This window comes from Pseudorasbora parva, chromosome 21 (assembly GCF_024679245.1).
Source record: "Pseudorasbora parva isolate DD20220531a chromosome 21, ASM2467924v1, whole genome shotgun sequence".
NCBI classification, from domain to species: Eukaryota; Metazoa; Chordata; class Actinopteri; order Cypriniformes; family Gobionidae; genus Pseudorasbora; species Pseudorasbora parva.
Window position 1 is genome coordinate 27173032 of NC_090192.1, and position 23885 is coordinate 27196916.

A 23885-nucleotide genomic window follows, 5' to 3' on the forward strand; every position below is an offset into this window, starting at 1 on the left:
ATATGACAAGGTGACAAAACTTATGTCTTTGCAAAAATTGACTCAATGGGCTTTACCAAGCTGTGAATATTAGAATACTTTTTGAAAGTTTAGTTTTTCACTGAAACATTATCACAAAAGCTGGTGGGATTAAAATGAGCCATTTCTTGTAAACAAATCTTGATTAGAAATATATTTCAGCGGCACTTTAGGTCAATTTGTACACAAGCGACAAGACTTTTGTCAGGGACTGTATATATATAATATATATATGCTGTTCACTTTATTTAAGCAATTCACCTTGATTTAACACCATTATATTATTTTACTGTTTCAAATGTAATTGCTTCATGTTATATGGCTTAAAACCGTTATTTTTTGACATAACTTGACGTTTTTATTTTTAAATAACAGGAGAAACAGGACTTTCACTTCCCATCATGCTTTGCAAAAGGGCTGAATTTGGAGTGTAAATGTTTAAATAAAGTGCTTTGCAATTTTAACAAAATGAGAAAATGGAGAGACTGTGTTGTTCTGTTATATTGGTATTTTAAAGTTTGTGTTATGTTCGTGTTGTTAGAGGTTACCATTGTGGTGAAGTGTAGAGCATGTGCTTGGGGTGAGGACCTGCCAATAACAGCTAATAATAAGTTATTTTAATAATAAGAAATTAATATACATGCATGCATCCATGGATGTAATCTTTTTCTGGATGACCAATAAGAGGTGAGAGGATTTCTTGATAGATAACATTTGTATATTCGTAATTAAGCTGAATAACTTGATATGGTTTTTGTTTGATATCCGTTTTAGATTAATACAATTTAATAGTTTTGGACAAAATTAAGAATTTTAACCTGATTCACTGAATTAACGTTACATAAAAACTATAGTTTACTGAAACAATGTTAACAACATTAACATTAACAGCACAACAAATTCAACATAACCAGTTACGTGGAACCCGTTGACATAGAAATTGAATTTAGAAGTAAATTCAACATATCATTTTTTTTTTTTTTTGAGTGATCTTTCCGACATGAATTGTACACACCCATCAGTCTCAGTTCTCCAAAAACAATGTTATAAGAGACCATTATATAAACTTATATAATATAAAACTTATTTTATTTTTTTATATTTTATATGAATATTTTTTATTTATATAAAAAACGTATTTAAAAAAAAAGTAAATAAGTAGCCACGTTACATTTAAATAAATAGGGCCTACATTTTAAAATATGTTTATTTAGGCTAGTTGGAGTAGCCTATATAAGCTATAAATTATGTTTTATAGGGCCTAGCTAAATGCATTGCCTATATATAGACTACTAATGAATTTAGAAGCATATAGGCTATAACTAAATATTAGTTATTGTTATTAAACTTTTAAAATGACGTCGAAGTCTAGTTTGTTATAGCAGGGCAGTGGGGGAACAGACCACAGTGAGGCGCTCTAGCACAGCCTATCCAACAGCAGGACGCAGTGCGCGCGGCTCTGACAGCACAACATCAACCTAAATCCCGTATCTGCTGGTGTGGACCAATAGCACAGCTTCACAGTTCTCAGCATCACCAACCGAAGGAGACATCCAGCATCCCCAGACCACTGGAGCGCCTACAGAGACCTCCGACAAGACGTGGAGATTGTTTTGTTTGATTAAAAGCCTATTGTTTCATTAGAATATAGGCACCCTGACAATCTTGATATTAAATCTTTTACTTGGTGTGGCCGATTTTGCATCTCCTTGATGCGCAGTTTATCAAGGATAAACCCAGACAGCCATTACTGCGGCTCTTGTTTTGCCAAAGCATCGTGGAGGAGAGCAGATTCCTGTAAGTGAGCTGCATTTCATCGAAGCTTCTGTAGTCATAAATGTTAGATTTGGTTGATTGTTGGCATTATTTTCAAGGTTTTACAGCATTTGGAGAGGTTTTTGTAATCTGGCTTGGTTAACATTTATTTCGTTACATATATCTTTCTTTCGATTTTGTTGACGTGATGATGAAAATCAGTAATCTCTCGTGCTCATGTAAACATCGCAGGGAGGATCTCACATTTTCAGAACCTTGGACAGTGGCTGACATATTTCAGCAAAGCACAAAGGCTATAGTGGCGAAACGAAAGTTTTTAATATTTTTGTTAATCTACAAACATGCATTGAACTAGAATGAGGTATGCTAGCCTACATGCCCCATTTAAATACAAATGTACGAACGGTGATACAGTGGAATAAGTATTTACAAGAGGGCAGTAAACACTGGAGTCTGCAATCATGGCGATGTCTTTATTTATGTTCTTTGGCGGGTTTGAGTTTGCTGTGTAAAATACTGGCTATATATAGGTATAAACGTGGGGTGTCAGTTGTTTTAAGTGCGGTAGAGCTCCATAAATCAATTGTTTGTATTTTAGCCAAATGTACAGTTGATTACGAACGATTCGCATTATGTTGTGAGTAGGTGTCAAGGAATAAAGAATCCGTGCATTTTACTTGAATCTACGACACAATGCTTTATGAGGCCTGTTTTTTTTACGTAAAGGAAAGAGTAGGGTCTCAAATTAAAAAACACAAAGATCGATCTTAAATCATCTTACGTAAAAATATCTAGGCTACGTTAACACGCAGTATAGCCCTTTATTAGGCTAAGTGCCTAACTGTCAATAATATATGAACATTTTTGACATAAGATAATTATTTTGACATTGAGAAAACCCATCGTCCAAGCATCTTGGACAACATTAATAATTTGAGATTTTTTAAAATGGAAACGATCCTAATTGGCAAGTCAACATGCAGCATCTGTTGTTGGGACACTACAGGTTGAGCCCTGGATTTGTGGATGACTTTAGCTTGTAAAAAACAAACCATCTAAAATAAAACATTATAAATGCAGGATATATAAAACATTAAAATGCAACAAATAAATCAATAAATAAAGAAGAAAAAAAATAATTTTAATCTGAAGGGAGCCTATATTGCAAAATGATACATTATACACCCTGTATTCTGCAGTATAAAAGTCTGTGATGCTAAAATGCTACTTAGCAAGTATATTAGTGTGTATCTGGATTTCGAAAATACCAATTTAATTTATGTATGTTTTTTTATTGTCTCACAGGCTTTGCAGTGACAGAGTCCTCATCCATCTCGACATCATTCTTCTTTAAATAGAGCACCAACCTAAATTTGGATGTCTAACAGATTGAACTAGTCTCAGGAAGCAGTGGGGCTCCAGTTTGGCACCTTCTTTAGCTGACCCCCAACCTTGAGAATCTGATAACCCGCTCCCGGCATCATGGGAACCGTGCTATCGCTTTCACCCAGCTACCGGAAGGCTGCTCTGTTCGAGGATGGCCCGGCCACCGTGGGCCACTACACGGCAGTTCAGAACAGCAAGAACGCCAAAGACAAGAACCTAAAACGGCACCCGTTTATCAACGTACTGCCGTGGAAGCGAATAGTAGCCGTCTCAGCCAAGAAAAAGGGTTCTAAGAAGGTGCAGCCTAACACCAACTACCAGAACAATGTTTCTCACCTCAACAATGAGAACCTCAAGAAGTCACAGTCATGTGCAAATCTCTCCTCCTTTACGCAGGACCAGTCGAGTCCATCAAACCAAGGCTCCAAAAACTCCAACAACACGGCTTCCTCTGTCAAGAAGGCCCCTCTTTCCAACTCCAACATTGTTCCTGGGACACCCAAGAGGGTGATCGTCCAAGCCTCCACCAGCGAGCTACTGCGCTGCCTGGGGGAGTTCCTCTGCAGGAGGTGCTATCGGCTCAAGCACCTTTCCCCCACCGACCCCGTGCTGTGGCTCCGCAGCGTGGACCGTTCTCTGCTGCTGCAGGGCTGGCAGGACCAGGGCTTCATCACCCCGGCCAACGTGGTTTTCGTCTACATGCTCTGCCGCGACGTGGTCTCCTCTGAGGTGGCCACGGAGCATGAGCTGCAGGCCGTGCTGCTGACCTGCCTCTACCTGTCTTACTCTTACATGGGCAATGAGATCTCATACCCTCTCAAGCCATTCCTGGTGGAGACCTCTAAGGAGACATTCTGGGACCGCTGTCTGTCCATCATCAACATGATGAGCGCCAAGATGTTGCAGATCAACTCGGATCCTCACTATTTCACCCAGGTCTTTGCAGACCTCAAAAACGAGAGCCAGAAGGAGGAGGAGAGGAGTCGTCTGCTCATCGGCCTGGACCGGTGAGGGCGCTCTGGGGATGTCTTTGGTGGCACTCTTGTCTGGCATTTTGAAAAAGGGATAGTTCACACAAATATGAAAATTCTGAGAAATGTACCCTCATGTCATCAAGCCTGTATGGTTTCTGAGGAACACAAAATATGATATTTGGAAAAGTGTCTCAGTGTTTCTTAGTCCTGAGAATCAGTGGGGTCCGACGGGGTTGTTGTGGACCCCATTTATTTTAACTGCACACTCTTAAAAATAAAGGTTCCAAAGGGGGTTTTCACAGCGATGCCATAGACAACCAATGATTAAAGAACCTTTCCGTGAACGGTTTGTTAAAGAAATAAAAAAAATTCTAAGTGTGAAAGAGATTTTACAAATCTAAAGAACATTTTCCCACTATTAAGAACCTTTTGTGGATGGAAATGTTGATGGATGTTAGGGCCAGGACACACCAAGCCGGGACGGCCGGCCATCGGGCAACATCGTTTTTAAGCGTCGGTCAGCTTAGAAATTTCAGTGTGTTCCTCACGGTTGGCTCTAGTTGGTCTCCTCTCAGGTTTTTTAGGCTGATTCAAAATATTGAATCAGCGTTTGGCCGTCGATGAGACGGAGATCTCTGATTGGCTGTTCAGCTTAGCGAATGAGAATGGGACGAAAGTGATGAAAGCAAGCAAAGAAGATTGTACAGACAGAAGGCGGTTAGAATTTTACGTCATCTTACCTGGATGTTTTCATAATAACATGAGCCGACCGGAATGAAGAAAGTGATCAGCGTGATTAATATTCAAAATTGTAAGCAAGCGCTGCTTTGTTTACAGTTTGTTTATCTGCAATTCTAGTTTCAGTTTACCCTTTTGAATGACGAAGACTATTGATACCTACTGATATCGACATGCGTTTACTTACACGCACACGCAGAACGCATGTGCTAGTTGAGTCGCCTTTAGTCCTTTTGGTGCGTTCAAGCTCTGCTTTTTGGCAATGAGAAGCGGCTTTTGGTTTTTTGATGTCGGCTTGGTGTGTGTTTTCATGGAACCATCAATGCCAATAAAGAACCTTTAAAAAAAAAGAGATGGTTCTTCAAAATATATTTTGTGTTCTGCAGGAAAAAAAGAAAGTGAGTACATGATGACAGAATTTTCATTTTGGGGTGTACTATCCCTTTAAACAGTTCCTACATGGATGGAATAATGGGATATGTTTTAGTGGATTATTCGCATTCATACAGTTTATAGGAAGCAATGGGCGATGCTAATGTAGTGAGTCTTTCATTACCTTTAGCAATGGCAATTGGGTAATTTTGGGCCTGAATATTAAAAAAATGCCAGACTTGAGTGGGCCAAACGCTCTAAAGTAGTGAACATTTAAAAGCACTGACCGAAAAGACTTCAAAAGACACAACGAGATAAAAAGAACAACACAATGATGAATGTGTGCAGGACTCAATCTGTTGTCTAGCTGACTTCTGGACACTTTGCACCAAGATCTTTGCCACCACTGTCAATAGAACTGGAGGTTGACTCACTCCCATGTCCATGAAAGCGGACACACACTGAATGATAAACACATTTCTGTTGCAAATTCTGTTACAGCCAATTGCAAAAAGGGAAGAGGTGCGTCTGAGCGTCATAATGTCCGCAAGCCACAAACAAAGAGTTAAGAGAAATTACCTTGAGGCCAGCATTGCACAGTGGCTGTTGATATGGAAGGTGAAGATGTTGTCAGCACATTTGTAAGAAAGACCTACTTTATTTTCATCCATGATACAGAGTTCAACAGACCTCTCCTGTGGTTTACGCCTCTTTCATTTTTAAAAACAACTGTATTCATCCGAATGCATACACAGCCTATAAAAGTTAAGTACTTTGAGTTTTTTAAGCCGACTGTATATGTGTTTAGGGAATGAAATCTGAAAAAATAATAGTTTATCTTGCTATGCCTGCTTCGATGAGCCATTGTTTTGTCATTTTGTTTTATACTCAGACTAGTTTCAACAGGGGGCTCTGTACAGAAAAGCCTGTAAATTTATCAAAAACAGTGCCATACCTTTGATGAAAATCACGTAGGTCTAAAAACACATACCAAAGGCCGGCAAAGCTTGGAACGGTAGGATTGTCATTAATAACAACAAGTATCTATCGGAATCGTAATTTATTGTTATTTATTAATTATTTTCACACATTTCTCTCTTGCATTTAGAGATTTTAGTATTGTGTTGTAAAAACAAACAAACAAACAAAAAAACAGTGCAGAAATGAGCTTGATGGCTACCTTTTGGTGAGAATGAAGATTACGGTTAATGCACATTTGCATTTGAATGCATTATTCATGGCGATAACATCTATAAGAGCTTAGTTTAAAACCATTTTCAAATCTGAGAAACACCAAGGTAATTCATCACAGTGACAGACGATCGGTTTCAATCGAGGTTAAATACCTGAAACCAATTTCTCTGTGAAGTACTGTTGGGATGTTCTACATATCAGCACTGCAAAAGCAATCACGAGTGATTATCCTATGACAACACATGCCAAACACAGACGGCAACAAGCTCCGGGCATTACATTTGATGACATGTGGTCTATTTCTGGAGATAAGCAGCATATTTCTATCAGATTCACTTTAAAGTACTAAACAATATTACAAAGTGACATTTGCAGGCACATTGATGACATCAATCAAACCGGGCCCTGGATATTGGGGGGATTGCGTGTTATATGATCTATTTGCCCACTTTAAAACATCTCAGCAGTGCTAAATTGTGCATGCTTTCTTTAAGTAGTTATGTATCTCTTTCTTTATAGTCAAAAAAAAAAGAAAAAGAAAAAAAAGTTTGTGACAGTCATATAAGCAAACATTATCATGTCTCTGTTAATTCATGCAAAAGCCTGTTCTTCTCATGCTATGGAAGTGGGACGGATGGATTCTGTGCGACTGCTCGCCCTGCTGCATTGCTTTACGTGACTGAAGGTGAAAGGAAGCCAATGATTTGTTCAAAAACGTGCCAGGAGAGGTTTGGATATGGGAATTGCACTTTTCTGTGAGCTATTTGTCTGAGAAGACCGCAGGGGTTCGAGGTTGTGGGGGTCGAAGTAGGTGAGCCCTATTTCACCGCTTGCCTGCAATTATTTGCCCCCAGCCCACAACAAATGTGCCATTTTTTTCACTTGCATCACAGAGTAGTCCTAAGTAAAACACTTAAAAAAAGAAGAGAAGTAAAAGATTAAAACTCCTGTCAAACTCTCTCTGTATCTGTTGTGTAATTCTTTGTAGAACTGAAGACAGTTACAAAAAAGGATTGCATGAGCGTGTGAATGCGTGTGAATGTATTTGTATCGAAGAATGTGACGCGTGTGTTGATTTTCTAGGATCAGAGCATGGCCGTGCTTATTGGAGGGTAGGACTCTATAGTATCGGGCTAGAGTTTGACAGGCGGGTGGGAGGGAGGGGGGCCGGCTCTGTTACTGTTTTGTTCTTTTAAAAAAGTCGAAAATCTGTTGCTGTAATTTTTGGCTTTTTTTCTCTGCTTATTTTTATTTATTTTTGTACTGTGATGAAAAATAAAATGCACTGATCGTTAAAGATAGACCACGGTGTGGTTGTTTCGGCAAGTTAGGTTTCAGCTGACATCAACAGAAGAAAAACACTGAAGTACTCAGCTAGACTCCAAATTGTACCTAGTCGCATTTTAATGCGGTTGTTACATAAACCTGAAACTGACAGTTTACCAAAATAACATACTTTTTTTTCAATTATGTGGTCTCCCATTATAATAGATCGGTTTATTTATATCACTATAATGAATGCCACTGAAACTAAAAGATAATTTACAATAAGCATCTTAAAATACACTATATTGCCCAGTTTTGGGACACCTGCCTTAGATACAAATTAATTTAAATTACATTTAAGTCTTAATCCGTAGGGTTTAATATGGAGTTGGCCCGACCTTTGCCACTATAACAGCTTCAACTCTTCTGGAAAGGCTTTCCACAAGGTTTAGGAGTGTGTTTATGGGAATTTTCGACCATTCTTCTAGAAGCACATTTGTGTGGTCAGGCACTGATGTTGGACGAGAAGGCCTGGCTCACAGTCTCTGCTCTAATTCATTCAAAAGGTGTTCTATTGGTTTGAGGTCAGGAGTCTGTGCAGGCCAGTCAAGTTTCTCCACATCATACTTGCTCATCAACATCATTATGGACCTTGCTTTGTGCACTGGTGCAGTCATATTGGAAAAGAGAGCCTAACAAAGTTGGGAGCATGTAATTGTCCAAAATGTCATGGTATGCTGAAGCTTAAGAGTTCCTTACACTGGAACTAAGGGGCCAAGCCCAAACCCCTGAAAAACAATCCCACACCATAATTCCCCTTCACCAAACTTTACACTTGGCACAATGCAGTAAGGCAAGTATGGTTCTCTTGGCAAGTGCACAACCCAGACTCATCCATCAGATTGGATGCAGCTGCTCGACGCATTACATGAAGCATGAGCTAATCTGAAGGCCACACTAAGTTTGGAGGACTGTAGCTATTGACTGCAGAAAGTTGGCGACTTCTGAGGACTGTGCGCCTCAGCATGCGCTGACCCTGCTCTGTGATTTTACTTGACCTACCACTTTGTGGCTGATTTGCTGTTGTTCCCAATTGCTTCCACTTTGTTATAATACCACTAACAGTTGGAATATTTATTAGTGAGGACATTTCACGAATGGACTTTTTGCACAGGGGGCAACCTATCATTAAGCTCCTGAAAGCGACCCATTCTTTCTGCAAGCTTGGTGCTTAATTTTATGCACCTGTCGCAATGGAAGTGATTAGAACACCTTCAACTTACAGGACTTAGTTGCAAGAGAAGAGAAGTTTATAATAGTTACTGCAATACTCCATAAAAAATAAGAAATGTCTATTTTGATTTCATGGTGATTTTGAATGCATTCTGTAGTTTAATTCAGAACAGTAATGATTATTCACACAGATGCTAAATGCACATCATGAACTTAAGAACTAGCATTAAAATACCCATGTATGAAAACACAGATCCCATTGCTGTCAGTGGATCTTCTGTAACCACACCCACAGCTGAAAAGATTGACAGGTTCATCCGCTGTCATCAACATCCCAGCGGCAAACAGCTGCTCTCCCTGGATTTATAGCCGTGTGTGGTAATCGATGAAATAATGACAATATATCAGCATGATGGAGCAAAAGCCCTGGAGCTGACACTTCAAGGGCATGTTTATTTTCACAAGCAGATATTTGATACAACGTTTATTTGATTAACAAATCATAAACCTATGATAAATCAGTACTAAGGTTTGTATGCAATATAATTCATTTTTAAAGTGTAATTGTTCCATATAATATTAATTTATGTATTACTAATGGTTAATTATTGCATTAATATACATATGAAAAAAAGCTATAAAAAACAAAAATAAAAACAAAAACAAAAAACACTATAAACTGGAGATGTCCCTTTTTGATTTGGTCCAAACATAGCCAACATTTTAAAACATAATTACAATATATTAATTAAATAATAGAAATATAAAAGTAGGCACATCGTTTGATCAGATCAGGCTATGATGAATAGTTATAATTACAACAAAGAACATAAAAGAATAAGGGAAATTAAATGATTCGGCACGTTCATGGAATCAGTGGGGATTATTGGGGATCACAACAAGAAGAAAAAAATTATTATATATTATAAAAATGGTCATATAATGTACATCTATCTCTGCCAGAACAAAACAGACTGGATTGTATGCAAATGAACAATCATGTAACTCCCAATATCAAGGAAAATGATCATTGTCAGTATGTTTCTATCAGATTTAGTCTTTGATTCAAGAAAAATAGACCTTTTTATTTTTAGAAAATGCTATTAGTTCATTTATTGTTTTCATCTCTTTGCTTTTAGCTGTTAAGCTGAGGTGTCTGACAGTATGGTGTTCATGCTTTTACTGACACACTTTACCAATCGAGGCTAATAGTCAAGAGAAGAGGGACTGAGGACGAGGATGAGAGAGAGAGAGAGAGAGAGAGAGAGAGAGAGAGAGAGAGCGAGAGAGAGAGAGAGAGCAGGACAAGACATAAATATTCCTTCCTATGCAAAAGCATTTTAAAGAGAGCACCTGTTTGAAGCAGACATTAGCAGTAAAGCAAAATGGAAATTATGTGGTCAGCATTCTGTACCCTGGCCGATCACATAGTCTGACTGGGATGGATCAGTAGTCGTGGCTCAGAGTTCGCTATCGAATCCATTTCCCCCTCATTTCAATGACACGCAGTTGAACATCACTGACACTACTGATAGAAGCTTAGTGATATTTTTGGCCACAAGAAACCATCCTAATTAACTGATAAAAAGATCACTAGCTACTAGCCATGAACAAAACAATGAAACAATTATAGGAAAACAGATTTACGCAAATACCTGCTTAGAAACGAAGAACAGCAGTGAGTTTTCAGTTTGGCACTTTCTTTATCAGTTGCGAAAGCTTCAAACTGGGTCAGGCATCTTGGGAGTTTACACTCAGAACTGTTGATTTTGTTCTATGAATCAATACTGCTCTCTTTTTATCTTATTTGAACACATTAATAAATGTGCAAGTTCATAATATCAACACTTGCTGTTTGCAGTGTTGACAAAATATTGAAATATGATTAGATATAACTAGCTGAAAAAAAACAAAAATGGACCCTAATTGAACAACTGGTTGCCTGTTCTTCAAAAATGATGACTTGGGAGTTTGGAGGTTTCGTTATCTTGCGTTTTTGGTGACAAATGCATCTTTGGCTCATGAAAAATGGCAACTACTTTGAATTCAGTCTTTGTAAACAATTTTTAAACACATTGTGTTAACCAGTACAGAACTGGTTGAAATGACTTTTTTGCTATAAGCCAGTGAGGGGAGGACTAAAGGGACCATTGGCGGCAGGGTCAATTATTTAATAAATGACATTGAAAATAACATTATTGCTATCACCTCCTGCTCTGTGCCGCCCCATCTGTTTCTACTCCAAGATATGTGAAATATGTGAATAAATGACCGTTCTCCTCTTACCTACATTATATATAGTGCATACAATACAGTATAAGCTATATCAAATATGACAGTATCTGTATACAATGTGCTATAAATGACCAGCTATATGCAGAAAAAGAGAATGGTTTAAATTACGAGAGTTTAACGCTCCACTCAGAGCAGTTAACAAGTTTAGGGATATGATCAACACATCCCGCTCAAGAACATCTGATCAAATTCAGCAGCAACCGCAGGACTGCTTATGATCTGTGCAATACGTCGGGACGCAAGCAGAGATATTTTTCATCCCGCATGAAGCAATGATCAAAAACAAACATATTCCCTTTTAAGGAAAACCTCAAAACACAAGTTAGATACTTTTAAAACCCTTCGTATCCTGTTCCTCATAAATATAACATTTATGATTACCCATCAATCATCATTTGGTTGTAATGTTTAATAAATAAACTGAGCCGGGTCTGGGAAATCTTCTTTGAGGGTCTATCTCACTACCTTGTCATCTTGTAAATAATCTAAACCGAAGTGTGGAAATTAGGGACACTTTTTTCTTCCTTGCCTGTCTTCAGGCAAATTAGGTATAGCTTCATTTTCTGAGGTTCAACACAAAACGTTTTGACTAGCACAAAATAGATACCCTGCTGTAAATGTCCTGTTAAAGGGGTCGTTTGAGATCCCCAGCCCTCTAGTTGCCTGGCACTGAGAGAATGTATCCCGATCGGCTCTTGGTGAAGTCTGGCTGTGATTGGTTGATCTTGGTTTCCACGATGATAGTGCACTTTCTCCCATTCATACTGCAGTGAATGGGGCTGACAGTGTTCACCTGTAGCTTCCTCTTCTCACTAGATAGAGAGAGAGAGAGAGAGAGAGAGAGAGAGAGAGAGGGAGAGAGGGAGAGAGAGAGGGAGAGAGAGAGGGAGAGAGAAAAAGAGTCAGTGAAATATTCCATATGTTCTCGTTTTTTGTTTGGGTCCACAGAGCTCTGTGTGCTTGTCGCATCTGGTTGGCTGTTTCTGGGTGGATGGGCATTTTACGCCAGACTGTCTCGCTGAGGGGATCAATGAAGCACAAGAGTAATTGGCTGAGAGAGAGCTGCTGAGTTTTAGAGAGGGGAGAATGGAAAAGTAAACGTGTGCGTGATCAACTGTATCACACACACTCTGCAGTTGAGGTCAATAGATCCAACCACTAAAAGCCTCATTAAACCTAGAAAACCTATTAGCTTCATCCATATATATATATGTATGTATGTATGTATGTATGTATGTATGTATGTATGTATATATATATATATATATATATATATATATATATATATATATATCATATATATATCATATTTGTGTGTGTGTGTGTGTGTGTGTGTGTGTGTACATGCATACATACATACATACAAAAAAGGCTTGCTGATTATATATATATATCAGCAAGTCTTTTTTGTAAAGATTTGTCCAATGTCAACCTAAAATGACCATAACAACAACAGAAACAACTACGGATTAAATAATACACAAGTTTTACCATAAGTCTTAAATGTTCAGTAAATGATTTTATAACTATAAACGGCACATTTCTGCATTTTAAATCCTTTAAAACTGGTCCCATTTACTTTCAGTGTAGGTGTTAAGGTTTTTTTTTAAGGAAAATGAGAGAAGAGTAAATTAACATGTACAAGCTCAACATGTACTGAAAGCAGGTGTTGCCCACAATATCTTCCTCAAACTCATTTGTCAGTTTTTGTTCACTATTGTAGGTTTTACCTTTGTGTTTATTATATTAGAACTACAACAACTCAATCATCATCTATGAAGTGTGATTCAGAAGAGTGACCTTTACCAGGCAGCTTATGTAAGAAATTCTGCCGATGATAAACTCTCCATAAGTTACTGTACCAGCAGAGGTTGCTCCGCCAGACGTTTCTATGGCAACCAAATGAACCCCATCATGCGGTAGGGCCACTCCAGTCAGTCAACAGACTGCCTCAACAAGCATCACTCTGTAACTATCGTTCACAATCATTTTCAAGGGTTTGAAATCTCTGTATTTACTCAGTGTACAGGTTATACAGTACAATTCCTTCAGCCTCCTGTTGGGACAGGAATGAAAGGTGAGTCGATGAACTGCTTGAAGTATATTTTAGTTTTTGATTGTAGCAGCAGGGAACAGCCTGAAAACTGTAGATTTCCCCATACTGAGTGTCTCTCTGTGAGCCGGAATCTCTCAAACAGAGCTGGTCGAGCAGACAGCTCTGCATGGCCCACTGGAAAATCAATTCTTTCCAGCCCCCCTCTCCCCTGTGCCTGTGCCCTTCACGCCAACTGACTCAACACCTTTGAGGCCTGCTCTGCTACCCAGAATAGAAGGAGTATTAAGGGAAGGTAAAGGGGGAGGGGAAGTAAGCACTCAGGAGATGCAGAGGTGAGTGGTAAATACCACTCAAATCCAGTTGTCAGACAGTATTATAAATGCATCTGTATATATCTGTATAATTATCACGTTATTCTGTGATCCTTCAGTTAGGGGACATTTTCTGTCTCCAAGCGTCAAAGAGGTTCTGGTTTCTCCAGATACAAAATGACAACAACAAGTTCTTTTTACACTAAAATCACAAACACACACACGTTTCTATATGTGTCTGTGTGGTCTATGTATGTGTGTACAGTACAGTCAAACCAAAAATTATTCAGACACCAGATATGTTGTATAAACGTAGACTCTTAAAGCCACAACAAAGGCAACAAAAACAAAGGCGACGCTTGATGACACCTTGATATCGCGGAGCTTTTATTATGCCACAGATGATCACTTCTGCTTCCTCCGCTGCGTATGTGGGGTAATGCATCGCTGTTTTATCATATTAAATAAATTTTAGTGTGTTGAAAGTTGTTATAATGTTACTCTATGCGTTCGCCTGGCAGCTACTATGAGACTCTTGTTGCACACTTGAGTGGTGAGATTGATATTAGGTATGGTAAAACATGGTGCTCGTGGGAAATCAAGAAAACAAGGTTTCTACAAAATAAAATCGAGGGTAAAGCAGGTATAATGTCACTGATAGGCGACCTACGGACATGGTTAAAATTGCTCTGGATTTAAACATTCTCGGAAACATTTGGTGAAATGTAAGTACACAAGTGAATAAAATATGTATTTTAATCCAAAAATCGTACATATTGTGCCTTACATAGCATTTGCTACTTTTTTTGTCCGGAAAGTGTGCATATATGTAGCCTTTGTATATCTCAAACCAAGTAATATTTAAGAATGATAGACCAAGCATGCTTTGAATTTTTCATTTTTATTTAATTTCTATTATTTATTTAATTGTGATTATTATTTAAAAAAGATAACATTTTATTTTTATAGGCAATCTGATTGGCTGATACCTGCATTTAGACTTGAAAAGTTGAAAACTTTTCAACTTCTGCCGCAAGAAATGCAAGTGACGTGACACAACGGAAACTCATTCAAAGTAAATGAAAGGCCTTGATGCCGACGCCCAGCGTGAATGCAGCATCGCTTCTTAAGACACGAAACGTTTGCTACAAAAACAGCAAATGCACCATCACTTCCACTGGGTGAGGTCAAATTACACGATATGGCATACAATATGCACGAGGCATCACATCCACCGCTAGTATCCCATTAAGATGCGCCATATCGTATACATTTGACCTCACCCAGCGGAAGTGATGGCACGCTCGTGGCTGATGTACATAGTGTTGTATGTGAGGAAAAAAATTATATAAATACTGTTGGGTTTCGTGTTTTAAGACATCAATGTGTCGTAACGAGCCTTATGGTTTTCATTTGAAGTAGTTTGTGCATGTTTTTTTTTTTACTCTCATAGAATTTGACCCCATTGACATGCATTGCACAGTGCAATGGTTGGAGTTAACCATCCCTGGTGGTAAGCAGATAAACATCCCATTTTCAATTTTGGGTGAACTATCCCTTTAATGTGTAACATGGTGTCTCCAAATACTTTGGGACCCCTTTATATAAAAATAGCCATCATTGAACTTCAATGTTTTGCCATTTTATGTGTATGTGTCATAAACATGCATATATACATGCTATATTGAGCAATGGAGTTTAAATAAATATTTTCTGTCTGTCTCTCTTTCTCTCTAATGTAACTGAAAGCCCCACTGAAACTGCCACATCAGAAGAGGTTCAAAAAGCTGTTAAACAGTGTCTTATGATCACTATTCTACATCTGTATTTATCTGCAAAGCAATTTGGGCTCTAGTAGATTTAGTGGGTCGAGGAGAGAGGGAAAATGGGAGGAGAATGAATGCGTGTCTGAAACATAGTCACGCCCCACCTACCAAAATAGCAGATATGCCCTTGGGCTAATCCGTCTTCACATCTTTAAAAAAAAAAAAAAAAAACTACAAAGTATTATGCTTGCTGTGCACTTGAGAGAAGAGAGGCAGTAACCCAGCATCCTTAGCTTCATACCACCCCACCCCAGAAAACAGACTGCACAGCCTTCCTCACATGGTCTCTCACCCTTGCTCTCTCTCTATCACTCACACACACACAACACAACGCACCCGCACGCACACCTTTTTGAGGTTTCTATTATTAAACATTGTCCTAGGGATTAGAACAGAGAACACATCTTATGATGGTGGAAGTTATATAAAATGGAAAAAGACCAGTAAAATTGTACCTTATTGATTCATTAACAAACAATTAAGCATTGTTACATTTGTTTTTCATTTGCATTTAGTTGATTTTTAATGTGTGAAATCTACCAAAAGGAGCATGACATTCCTTGAAGAACCAGCACCGGTGATGAATAAGCCAAGTAGATAGATTACTGTAGGAAATATAATTATTCAGATTCCTCAAATCTGTCTGTGCAGTAAAGCCTGCCCTCTGAAACTACTATTTCTCAAATACAAGCTGGAGCTTGAGCTTCTAATATGTATCAGATCAGTGGCAGGGCTTCATTGCCTCTGCTCTTTTTCACGATTTTAAAGAAAGCTGTTAAGGAGGAGATTACAAAGTAGGTCATTTAGAAGAAAGGGAGAAAAGGCTTAGCAAGAAGAAACATTGATCAAAGCTGGGGCTCTTCTCAGAAAACAGCAGGCATGAATACGAAAGAGGCAAACGAGAGTGAGGAGGGGAAAAGAGATAGAGGGATGAGCAAGTAAGTTAAAATGAGTGAGCAAAAGAATAGAACAGAGAGGAAACAATGACGACAGAAAGTCCAGGCCTACAGTAAAAACGCTCATGTGGTATAGCATATAAGGGTACGTTTATGTGGCAAAGATATACTAAAAATAGAAACGTTTTTCCTTCACGTTTTTTTTGTTCAAAATGACAAATCCACAAAAACGACTAAATATGCTATATTATGCATGTGAAGCCATTGGTTGGCGATGTCACTTTATAGAATATGTCTCTTTCTCAGCAGATTTTACAATTTATGTTTTTTGTTGTTTACAGTGTTGTTAACAGTGGCGTTTTCAAAACCTTGCACTTTGAATCCAGTTTTCAAAAGTTAGCATTTTCAGGCACCTAAAACACACGTTGTTGTGTAAATGAGCGGCCAAAACACACACAAAGTTTTCAGTTTTTAGTTGAAAATGGTGTCATATAAATGGCCCCTAAGTGGTTTACATTTAAAAAAAAAACCTGGGCCTCTTCAGTCAAAACTGACTGAACCATTTTACATTTTTTCCCTTCTTCATTGGAATGGGATTACACTTGGTGACTTTTGTCACATTAGTTATGTGAACACACACAACAAAATCATGAAAATTATCATGGTTATGTTAAAGGGTCGGAAAAAATTGTCACACTTGGCTCCTTTACGGTCTAAAATTACCGACATAGGAAATTAATGGGAAATACACAAAAAATACAAAAACTTAGGGAATCTTTTGGGGATACAAACCACAAATCAGCCATGAGGCATAAAACAAAGTGCACAGCAATGAAGGGGTAACGCTCTAAAATATTAAGAGTGCAAAGACACAATATAATATAATTTAAAAAATATATAATATATTATTAATACATTTTTTTTATAAATATTACATAGTACCATAAAATACCCTCAAAATTCGAAATAGTTATTAAAAAAAGTCACTGAAAAATACTTTTAAAAAATTATCAGAATAAAATGATAAATGCCAATCTCTAAGAAAAATATATGACAATATATATAAAAATAATATGCATAATGCATATATTATTATATTTAAATGGTGCTGTCAAAAGAATTAATGATTCAAACATAAATGTTTGTTTGTATAATATCGGTGTATATGTTATTATATTCATATATATTACGAGTAATGATTAATATACTTAAATAATATGTGTGTATATATTATTTTATGTGTGCGTGTCTTTTATATATATATATATATATATATATATATATATATATATATATATATATATATATATATATATATATATATATATATATATATAAATAAAACACACGTACACACATATAAAATAATATATACACACATTATATAAATACAAAATTTGATTTTAGAATATAGGTTAATCGTGATTAATTTATTTGACAGCACTAATTTAAATAATAATAAGATAAACAACAAATAAAACACAATAATGACTAAAGGTTTAAAAGTTAAATTAAACATGATGTTTTGGATACAATATTATACTCTGACTGGTTAAAGGGGCTTTTAATATGCATCAAAGATGACTAATCAACATGACTACGCAAGTAATTTTGAAGGCTCATTTCAGATAGAAACAGGAATCAAATCAGGAAGTTGTCCATACTTCCCATGGAATATCTGCAAGATTTCAAGCTTAACAGACACCTGCAGATCTGTTCACTGACTAAAGACAGACCCCTGTGTTCCCGTTATCATGAACTGAAATTACCGGCAGCAGGTGCTGATGTGCATCAGTAATATCTAGGAGGTAAGTTCGCTGATAGTGAGCAGATACACTTCCTGCTGAGAGGTCACAGAGATCGTAGTGCAACCGAGATTACCTGCGCTGAAGGTTTAGAATAAATAAAAATTTAACAGCAGGTGTGTAGGGTGCAGTATAGACCTAATCATAATTTTAACATCTTCCAGACTTCTCTCCCTTTTTCTGAGAAATTTAAGGAAAACCATTCACTGTCTCACAGTAGACAATCTGCTTCTCAATGGTCACAATACAAAAGGACAGATGCCCCATGAAAATCAGCACACTTTATACATATGCCAGCCATTGTTATCTGCCCTGCTGGCTTCTGAGGAGACAATGTCACTTCCTGAAAAAATCCCCAGGGGAGCTGCACAAATCAAAATGACATTTTTGGGGACAATACTCTAAAACAGTCTCAGTCAATTTCTGGTCACTTAAAAGTCATATAAAAATAATCCTGACTGGTAATGGGAGACACTTTTTCGACATGCTGATATCATGATATCATACCCTGTTCATACTCTACATGCTCCCCCTTGGCCGTCTCATCAACCGGCATGGGATTTCTTTTCACTGCTATGCTGATGACACTCAACTTTACTTTAGGACAAGTTCATCTCCCTCTGCTGACCTCACACCTTCCACTTTGATCACTTGCCTGGATGAGATAAAGGCGTGGATGAAGCAAAACTTTCTGCAGCTAAACAGCTCCAAAACTGAAGCTATCCTAGTCGGCACTCCACTTCAGGTCCAGAAGTCCGTTATCACCAGCATTGCTTTCTCTGATCAGGTCATTCCTCTTTCCACTTCAGTCACGAATCTGGGGGTCAGAATGGAATCACAGCTTACTTTTGAAGCGCACATCAAACACCTGTGTAAGACCTCCTTCTTCCACCTCAGAAACATTGCCAAACTTCGTCCCATTCTATCACTGGCTGATGCGGAGAAGCTTGTCCATGCCTTTATCTCCTCCAGGCTGGACTACTGCAATGCGCTCCTTATTGGCATCCCTAGCAAAAATCTCCAGAGGCTGCAGTGTATTCAGAACAGCGCTGCTAGGATCCTCATGAGGGTGCGCAAATACGACCATATCACCCCCATTCTAAAATCACTCCACTGGCTTCCTGTGTCGTTCAGGATCGAGTACAAGATCTCTCTCCTTACCCACCAGTGCATCCATGGTGATGCTCCCTCCTATCTCAAGGAACTCCTCACCACACAAACAGCCACTCGTAACCTCCGCTCTGTTTCGCTGTATCGCCTCAAAACTCCCACAGCCAATCTCCGTACTATGGGGGATCGGGCCTTCTGCTCTGCAGCCCCCAGTCTGTGGAATGCTCTCCCTGACCACCTGCGGACTCCACAGACTATAGATACTTTTAAGCGTGGTCTTAAAACCCACCTTTTTAGCAGAGCTTTTAATTGACTTTTAATTGACTTGTTACTTGTTTATTTTATTTTATTTTATTTTTCGGTTTTATTTATTTATTGTTGTTGATTGTTTTGTTTTTGTTTTTAAATTCTGTAGCACTTTGAGATTTTGTTTAATATAAAGTGCATTATAAATAAAATTTATTATTATTATTATTATTATTATGATATAAAGGCCTAATAGCAGGAAATCAATAGTGTTAATGCAGACAATGCAAGGACCGCCTAGCCTTAGCACTTCATTTGCAGCAAGAGGCTGTTGCTTGATCCAAGCATGACTTACCAAACGTCCAGATAATGTCTATATACCCACACACAGAAATATAGGGTGTCAAAATTGTACCTTTAGGGGTACAACAGCTTGTCGCTGGGGCAGTACCCTTAAAAGGACATCTTTGTACCTTTTTTACTCCTAAAATGTGCATATTAGTATATTTGAGTACAAATGCGTACCTTAAGGTACTATGAACCTTTTTGTGGTAAAAATGGTACAAAGTTGTACTTTTAAGGGTACTGCCCCAGCGACAAGCTGTTGTACAATTTTGACACCCTATTTTTCTGTGTGCATAAAGCTCCTAACTGCCAGTCATCGGTATCTGAACATCAAAGCACAGGGTAGAGCATCAGCAGAGGATCACTGCAAGAGGGTCAGTGTAGGTGACAAGTTAATAAGAGATGACAGAGATGTGAAAAAAAGACAGGATAGACTGAGGAACTGAGAAGATGAGAAAGGATGAAGGTGCTATGAGTGATTTCCGATGTTTTGCTAACTCCATTTCACCAAAACCACGCTTGATATCAGTAAAATGATTGAGAAGTTGAATGGACAGAGGAGTTTATCTCATTAACTAAAAAGACAAGTTCCGTTGACTAGTGTATATAAGTTTCGTTATCAATCTTTTTTAAATGTTAAATTATTAAATGCTAAATTATTCATTGTTCATGTTATTTCACAGTGCATTAACTAATGTTTGATTTAAACGTTTGATTTAAAATGTCAAAGTAAATGTTGAAATTAAAATTAATTTAGATTAATAAATGCTGTAGAAGTATTATTCAATCTTAAGTGAACTGTAGTTTACTAATGAAACCTTACTGAAAAAAAAGTGTAACTGATTTTTTTTATAAATGTCTTTAGTGTTTATGCTCACCAAGGCTGCATATATTTAATAAAAAAATAAAAAATAACATAAAAGAATAATAATAATAAAATGGTAAAAAAAAAGTGATCGAAAAATTCAGCAGAAATTGATCCTTTAGAAATCATTCTAATATTTGATTTAAGAAAAGTTTAAAAAAATATTACTTTATTTATAAAAATGGAAACAAAATTACAAAATGAAATAGCAAATTTATTAACAGATATATAAAATACAATTTTAGTCTTTCTCTTCTTGAAAAAGCACTACCAAAGTACTGATGACTAATCTTGCACACTGGTTTTCATCCAATCAAACAGTCTCTAGATGAGAATGTACCTCCTTCTAACATCACCAGAAAATACTAGTATGGTTAAATGTAGTCTTAGCCTCAGACGTCATGCCCATGGACTGTTGGCTGATGCATATGGCACACTTATTTAGAAACACTTCAGGAGTTGAAGTTTTGAAGTCATCATCTGATTAGTTGAATTCTAAAGGATGTATACAAAATGTGTTCTTTAACAGTCCAATAAACCAGTACATAAAAAAGGAACGAGTCCATCATTAAGTCTTGTCCAAAATTGTGTGTGCTTTAAAATTCGATTAAATTCCTGCATTAAGGAAGCAAACAGGAAGAAGACCAGGAAGAAGAACAAAACAGAAATCTTAAGTATGATTTTTAAAATAATGGATTATGCTACACTATAACGTACAATGTAAAAGGCAAAACGGCAACAAAAACCCCCACTAATAACTGCAATAATGAGTAATATTGTAGCAGTAATAAAAGCAAAATAGTAACAATAATAGTAGTAGCAGCAACTACAAAGACAGAAACTGTAATGATGGTAGCTGTGGTAAAGAGAGCAGCACAAATGTAAATGTATAAGCATTCAATAATGTGATTGGAGAAGAAGTGAGAGGACAATAAAGAAAAAGGATCTGAGGTAAAATGGCTGTGGAGACATTAGATGCAGAGCAGGTGAGAGACACACAGACGGATATAGGGGAAAGGAGGGGGTTGTACATGAGCCAACGAAGCATCCTCCCATAATCACATCTCTGGCTAGTTGGAACGCAGAGTGAAAGAATGTAAGACACAAGGGCAGTGGGGGGTGGAGCGGTGAGAGAGAGAGAGAGAGAGAGAGAGAGAGAGAGAGAGAGAGAGAGAGAGAGAGAGAGAGAGAGAGAGAGAGAGAGAGAGAGAGAGAGAGAGAGAGAGAGAGAGAGAGAGAGAGAGAGAGAGAGAGAGAGAGAGAGAGAGAGACGCAGTAATGCAGAGCTAGCACAGGAGAAAGTAGGTCAGATTCATCCACTCCAATTCAAACACACACAAGCACAATATCATATCCATCCACCAACACTCAACATCCATTTAAAAACCCCAACCTGTTTGTCAGCTAAGCTTTCGCTCCATCAGTTCAGGATGACTAAACGCACAAACACATCCAGCTCATTAGATAGCACAATGCCAATCTGACAGAGAAACAGCAATGTACTGTACATACTTGATGTGTTTTAATAAACTACTAAATCCCTACAGTGTCTCCAGTGGTGACGTTTCCTCCATGGACTCATTGTGTTTTCGAGTGCTGTCTATTCATTGAGCTTGTAATGCTGCGTGTGTTAATTAATCGTTCTGATAGATTGCCATGTTGTGCCTGACAGTGTTTAGTGCTCAATGTTTTAAGTTTATTGTTGCACCACCTACTGGACTAGATGGTAAAGTTCTGGATAGGGCACAGGAGAGTAATAGCGGTTGCTACAACTTTACCGTAATAATAAAAGACACACACAAAAAAATAGTAATAATAAATACAATATACACAAAAGGTTCTAGTTACTGTAATATTGTATTTATTAATGTTAAATGAAACTGTAAAATGGCTTAAAATTCACAGACTTGGTAACGCATTGTATATTAATATACAGTGGGGCAAAAACGTATTTAGTCAGCCACCAATTGTGCCAGTTCTCCCACATAAAAGATGAGAAGGGCCTGTAAGTTTGGGTACACCAACTATGAGAGACAGAATGAGAAAAAAATCCAAAAAAAAATCACTTTTTCTGATTTTTAAAGAATTAATTTGCAAATTATGGCGGAAAAAAAGTATTTGGTCAATAACAAGAGTTCATCTCAATACTTTGTATACCCTTTGTTGGCAAAGAGGTCAGATGTTTTCTGTAAGTCACCACAAGGTTTTTACATACTGTTGCTGGTAGTTCAGCCCATTCCTCTATGCAGATATCCTCTAGAGCACGGGTGTCCAATCCTGCTCCTGGAGGGCCACTGTCCTGCAAAGTTTAGCTTCCACCCCAATTAAACACACCTGTACCAGCTAATTAAGGTCTTATTGGGCATACTAGATATTTCCGGACAGGTGTGTTGAGGCAAGTTGGAGCTAAAATCAGCAGGACAGTGGCCCTCCAGGACCGAATTTGGACACCCGAATTTGGACTGCTCTAGAGCATTGATGTTTTGGGGCTCTCGCTGGGCAACACAGATTTTCAACTCCCCCCAAAGATTTTCTATGGGGTTGAGATCTGGAGACTGGCTAGACCACTCCAGACTTTGAAATGCTTCTTACTGAAGCATTTTTACTGAAAATCTCAAAATACAATAGCCCCATTAATTATTTCCTTTACACGGATCAGTCGTCCTGGTCCCTTTGCAAAAAAATGGCCCAAAAGCATGATGTTTCCACCCCCATGCTTCACAGTAGTTTTGACCAACCAGTTCTATTTTGGTTTCATCTGAACATATGACATTCTCCCAATCCTCTTCTGGATCATCCAAATGCTCTCTAGCAAACTTCAGATGGGCCCGGACATGTACTGGCTTAAGCAGGGGGACACGACTGGCACTGCAGGATTTGAGTCCCTGGCGTAGAGTATTATTGATGGTAGCCTTTTTGACTTTTGCCTTTATCCCAGATCTCGGCAGGTCATTCACTAGGTTCCCCCATGTGGTTCTGGGATTTTTGCTCACCGTTCTTGTGATCACTTTGACCTCATGGGGTAGAGATCTTGTGTGGAGCCCAAGATCAAGGAAGATTATCACTGGTCTTGTATGTCTTTCATTTTCTAACAATTGCTCCCACAGTTGATTTCTTCACACCACGCTGCTTACCTATTGCAGATTCAGTCTTTACAGCCTGGTGCAGGTCTA

At 38.0% G+C, this 23885-nt stretch overlaps 2 protein-coding genes across 2 annotated transcripts in view; one reads left to right on the forward strand and one right to left on the reverse strand.

Moving 5' to 3' along the window:
• The first annotated feature begins 1520 nt into the window (after positions 1-1520).
• cdk5r1b (cyclin dependent kinase 5, regulatory subunit 1b (p35)) lies at positions 1521-5346 on the forward strand. Its single transcript, XM_067430387.1, has 2 exons — positions 1521-1815; positions 3100-5346. Exon 2 carries the CDS (start codon positions 3277-3279, stop codon positions 4189-4191), a length of 915 nt encoding a protein of 304 aa, XP_067286488.1. The 5' UTR covers positions 1521-1815; positions 3100-3276; the 3' UTR covers positions 4192-5346.
• Positions 5347-9370: 4024 nt separating this feature from the next.
• The window catches only part of myo1d (myosin 1D), a 93920-nt gene continuing 79405 nt past the window's right edge, over positions 9371-23885 (reverse strand). Inside the window, exon 22 of the mRNA XM_067430386.1 lies at positions 9371-12064. Coding sequence (XP_067286487.1) covers positions 11908-12064 — 157 coding nt within the window. The 3' untranslated portion in view covers positions 9371-11907. The remainder of the gene's footprint in view (positions 12065-23885) is intronic.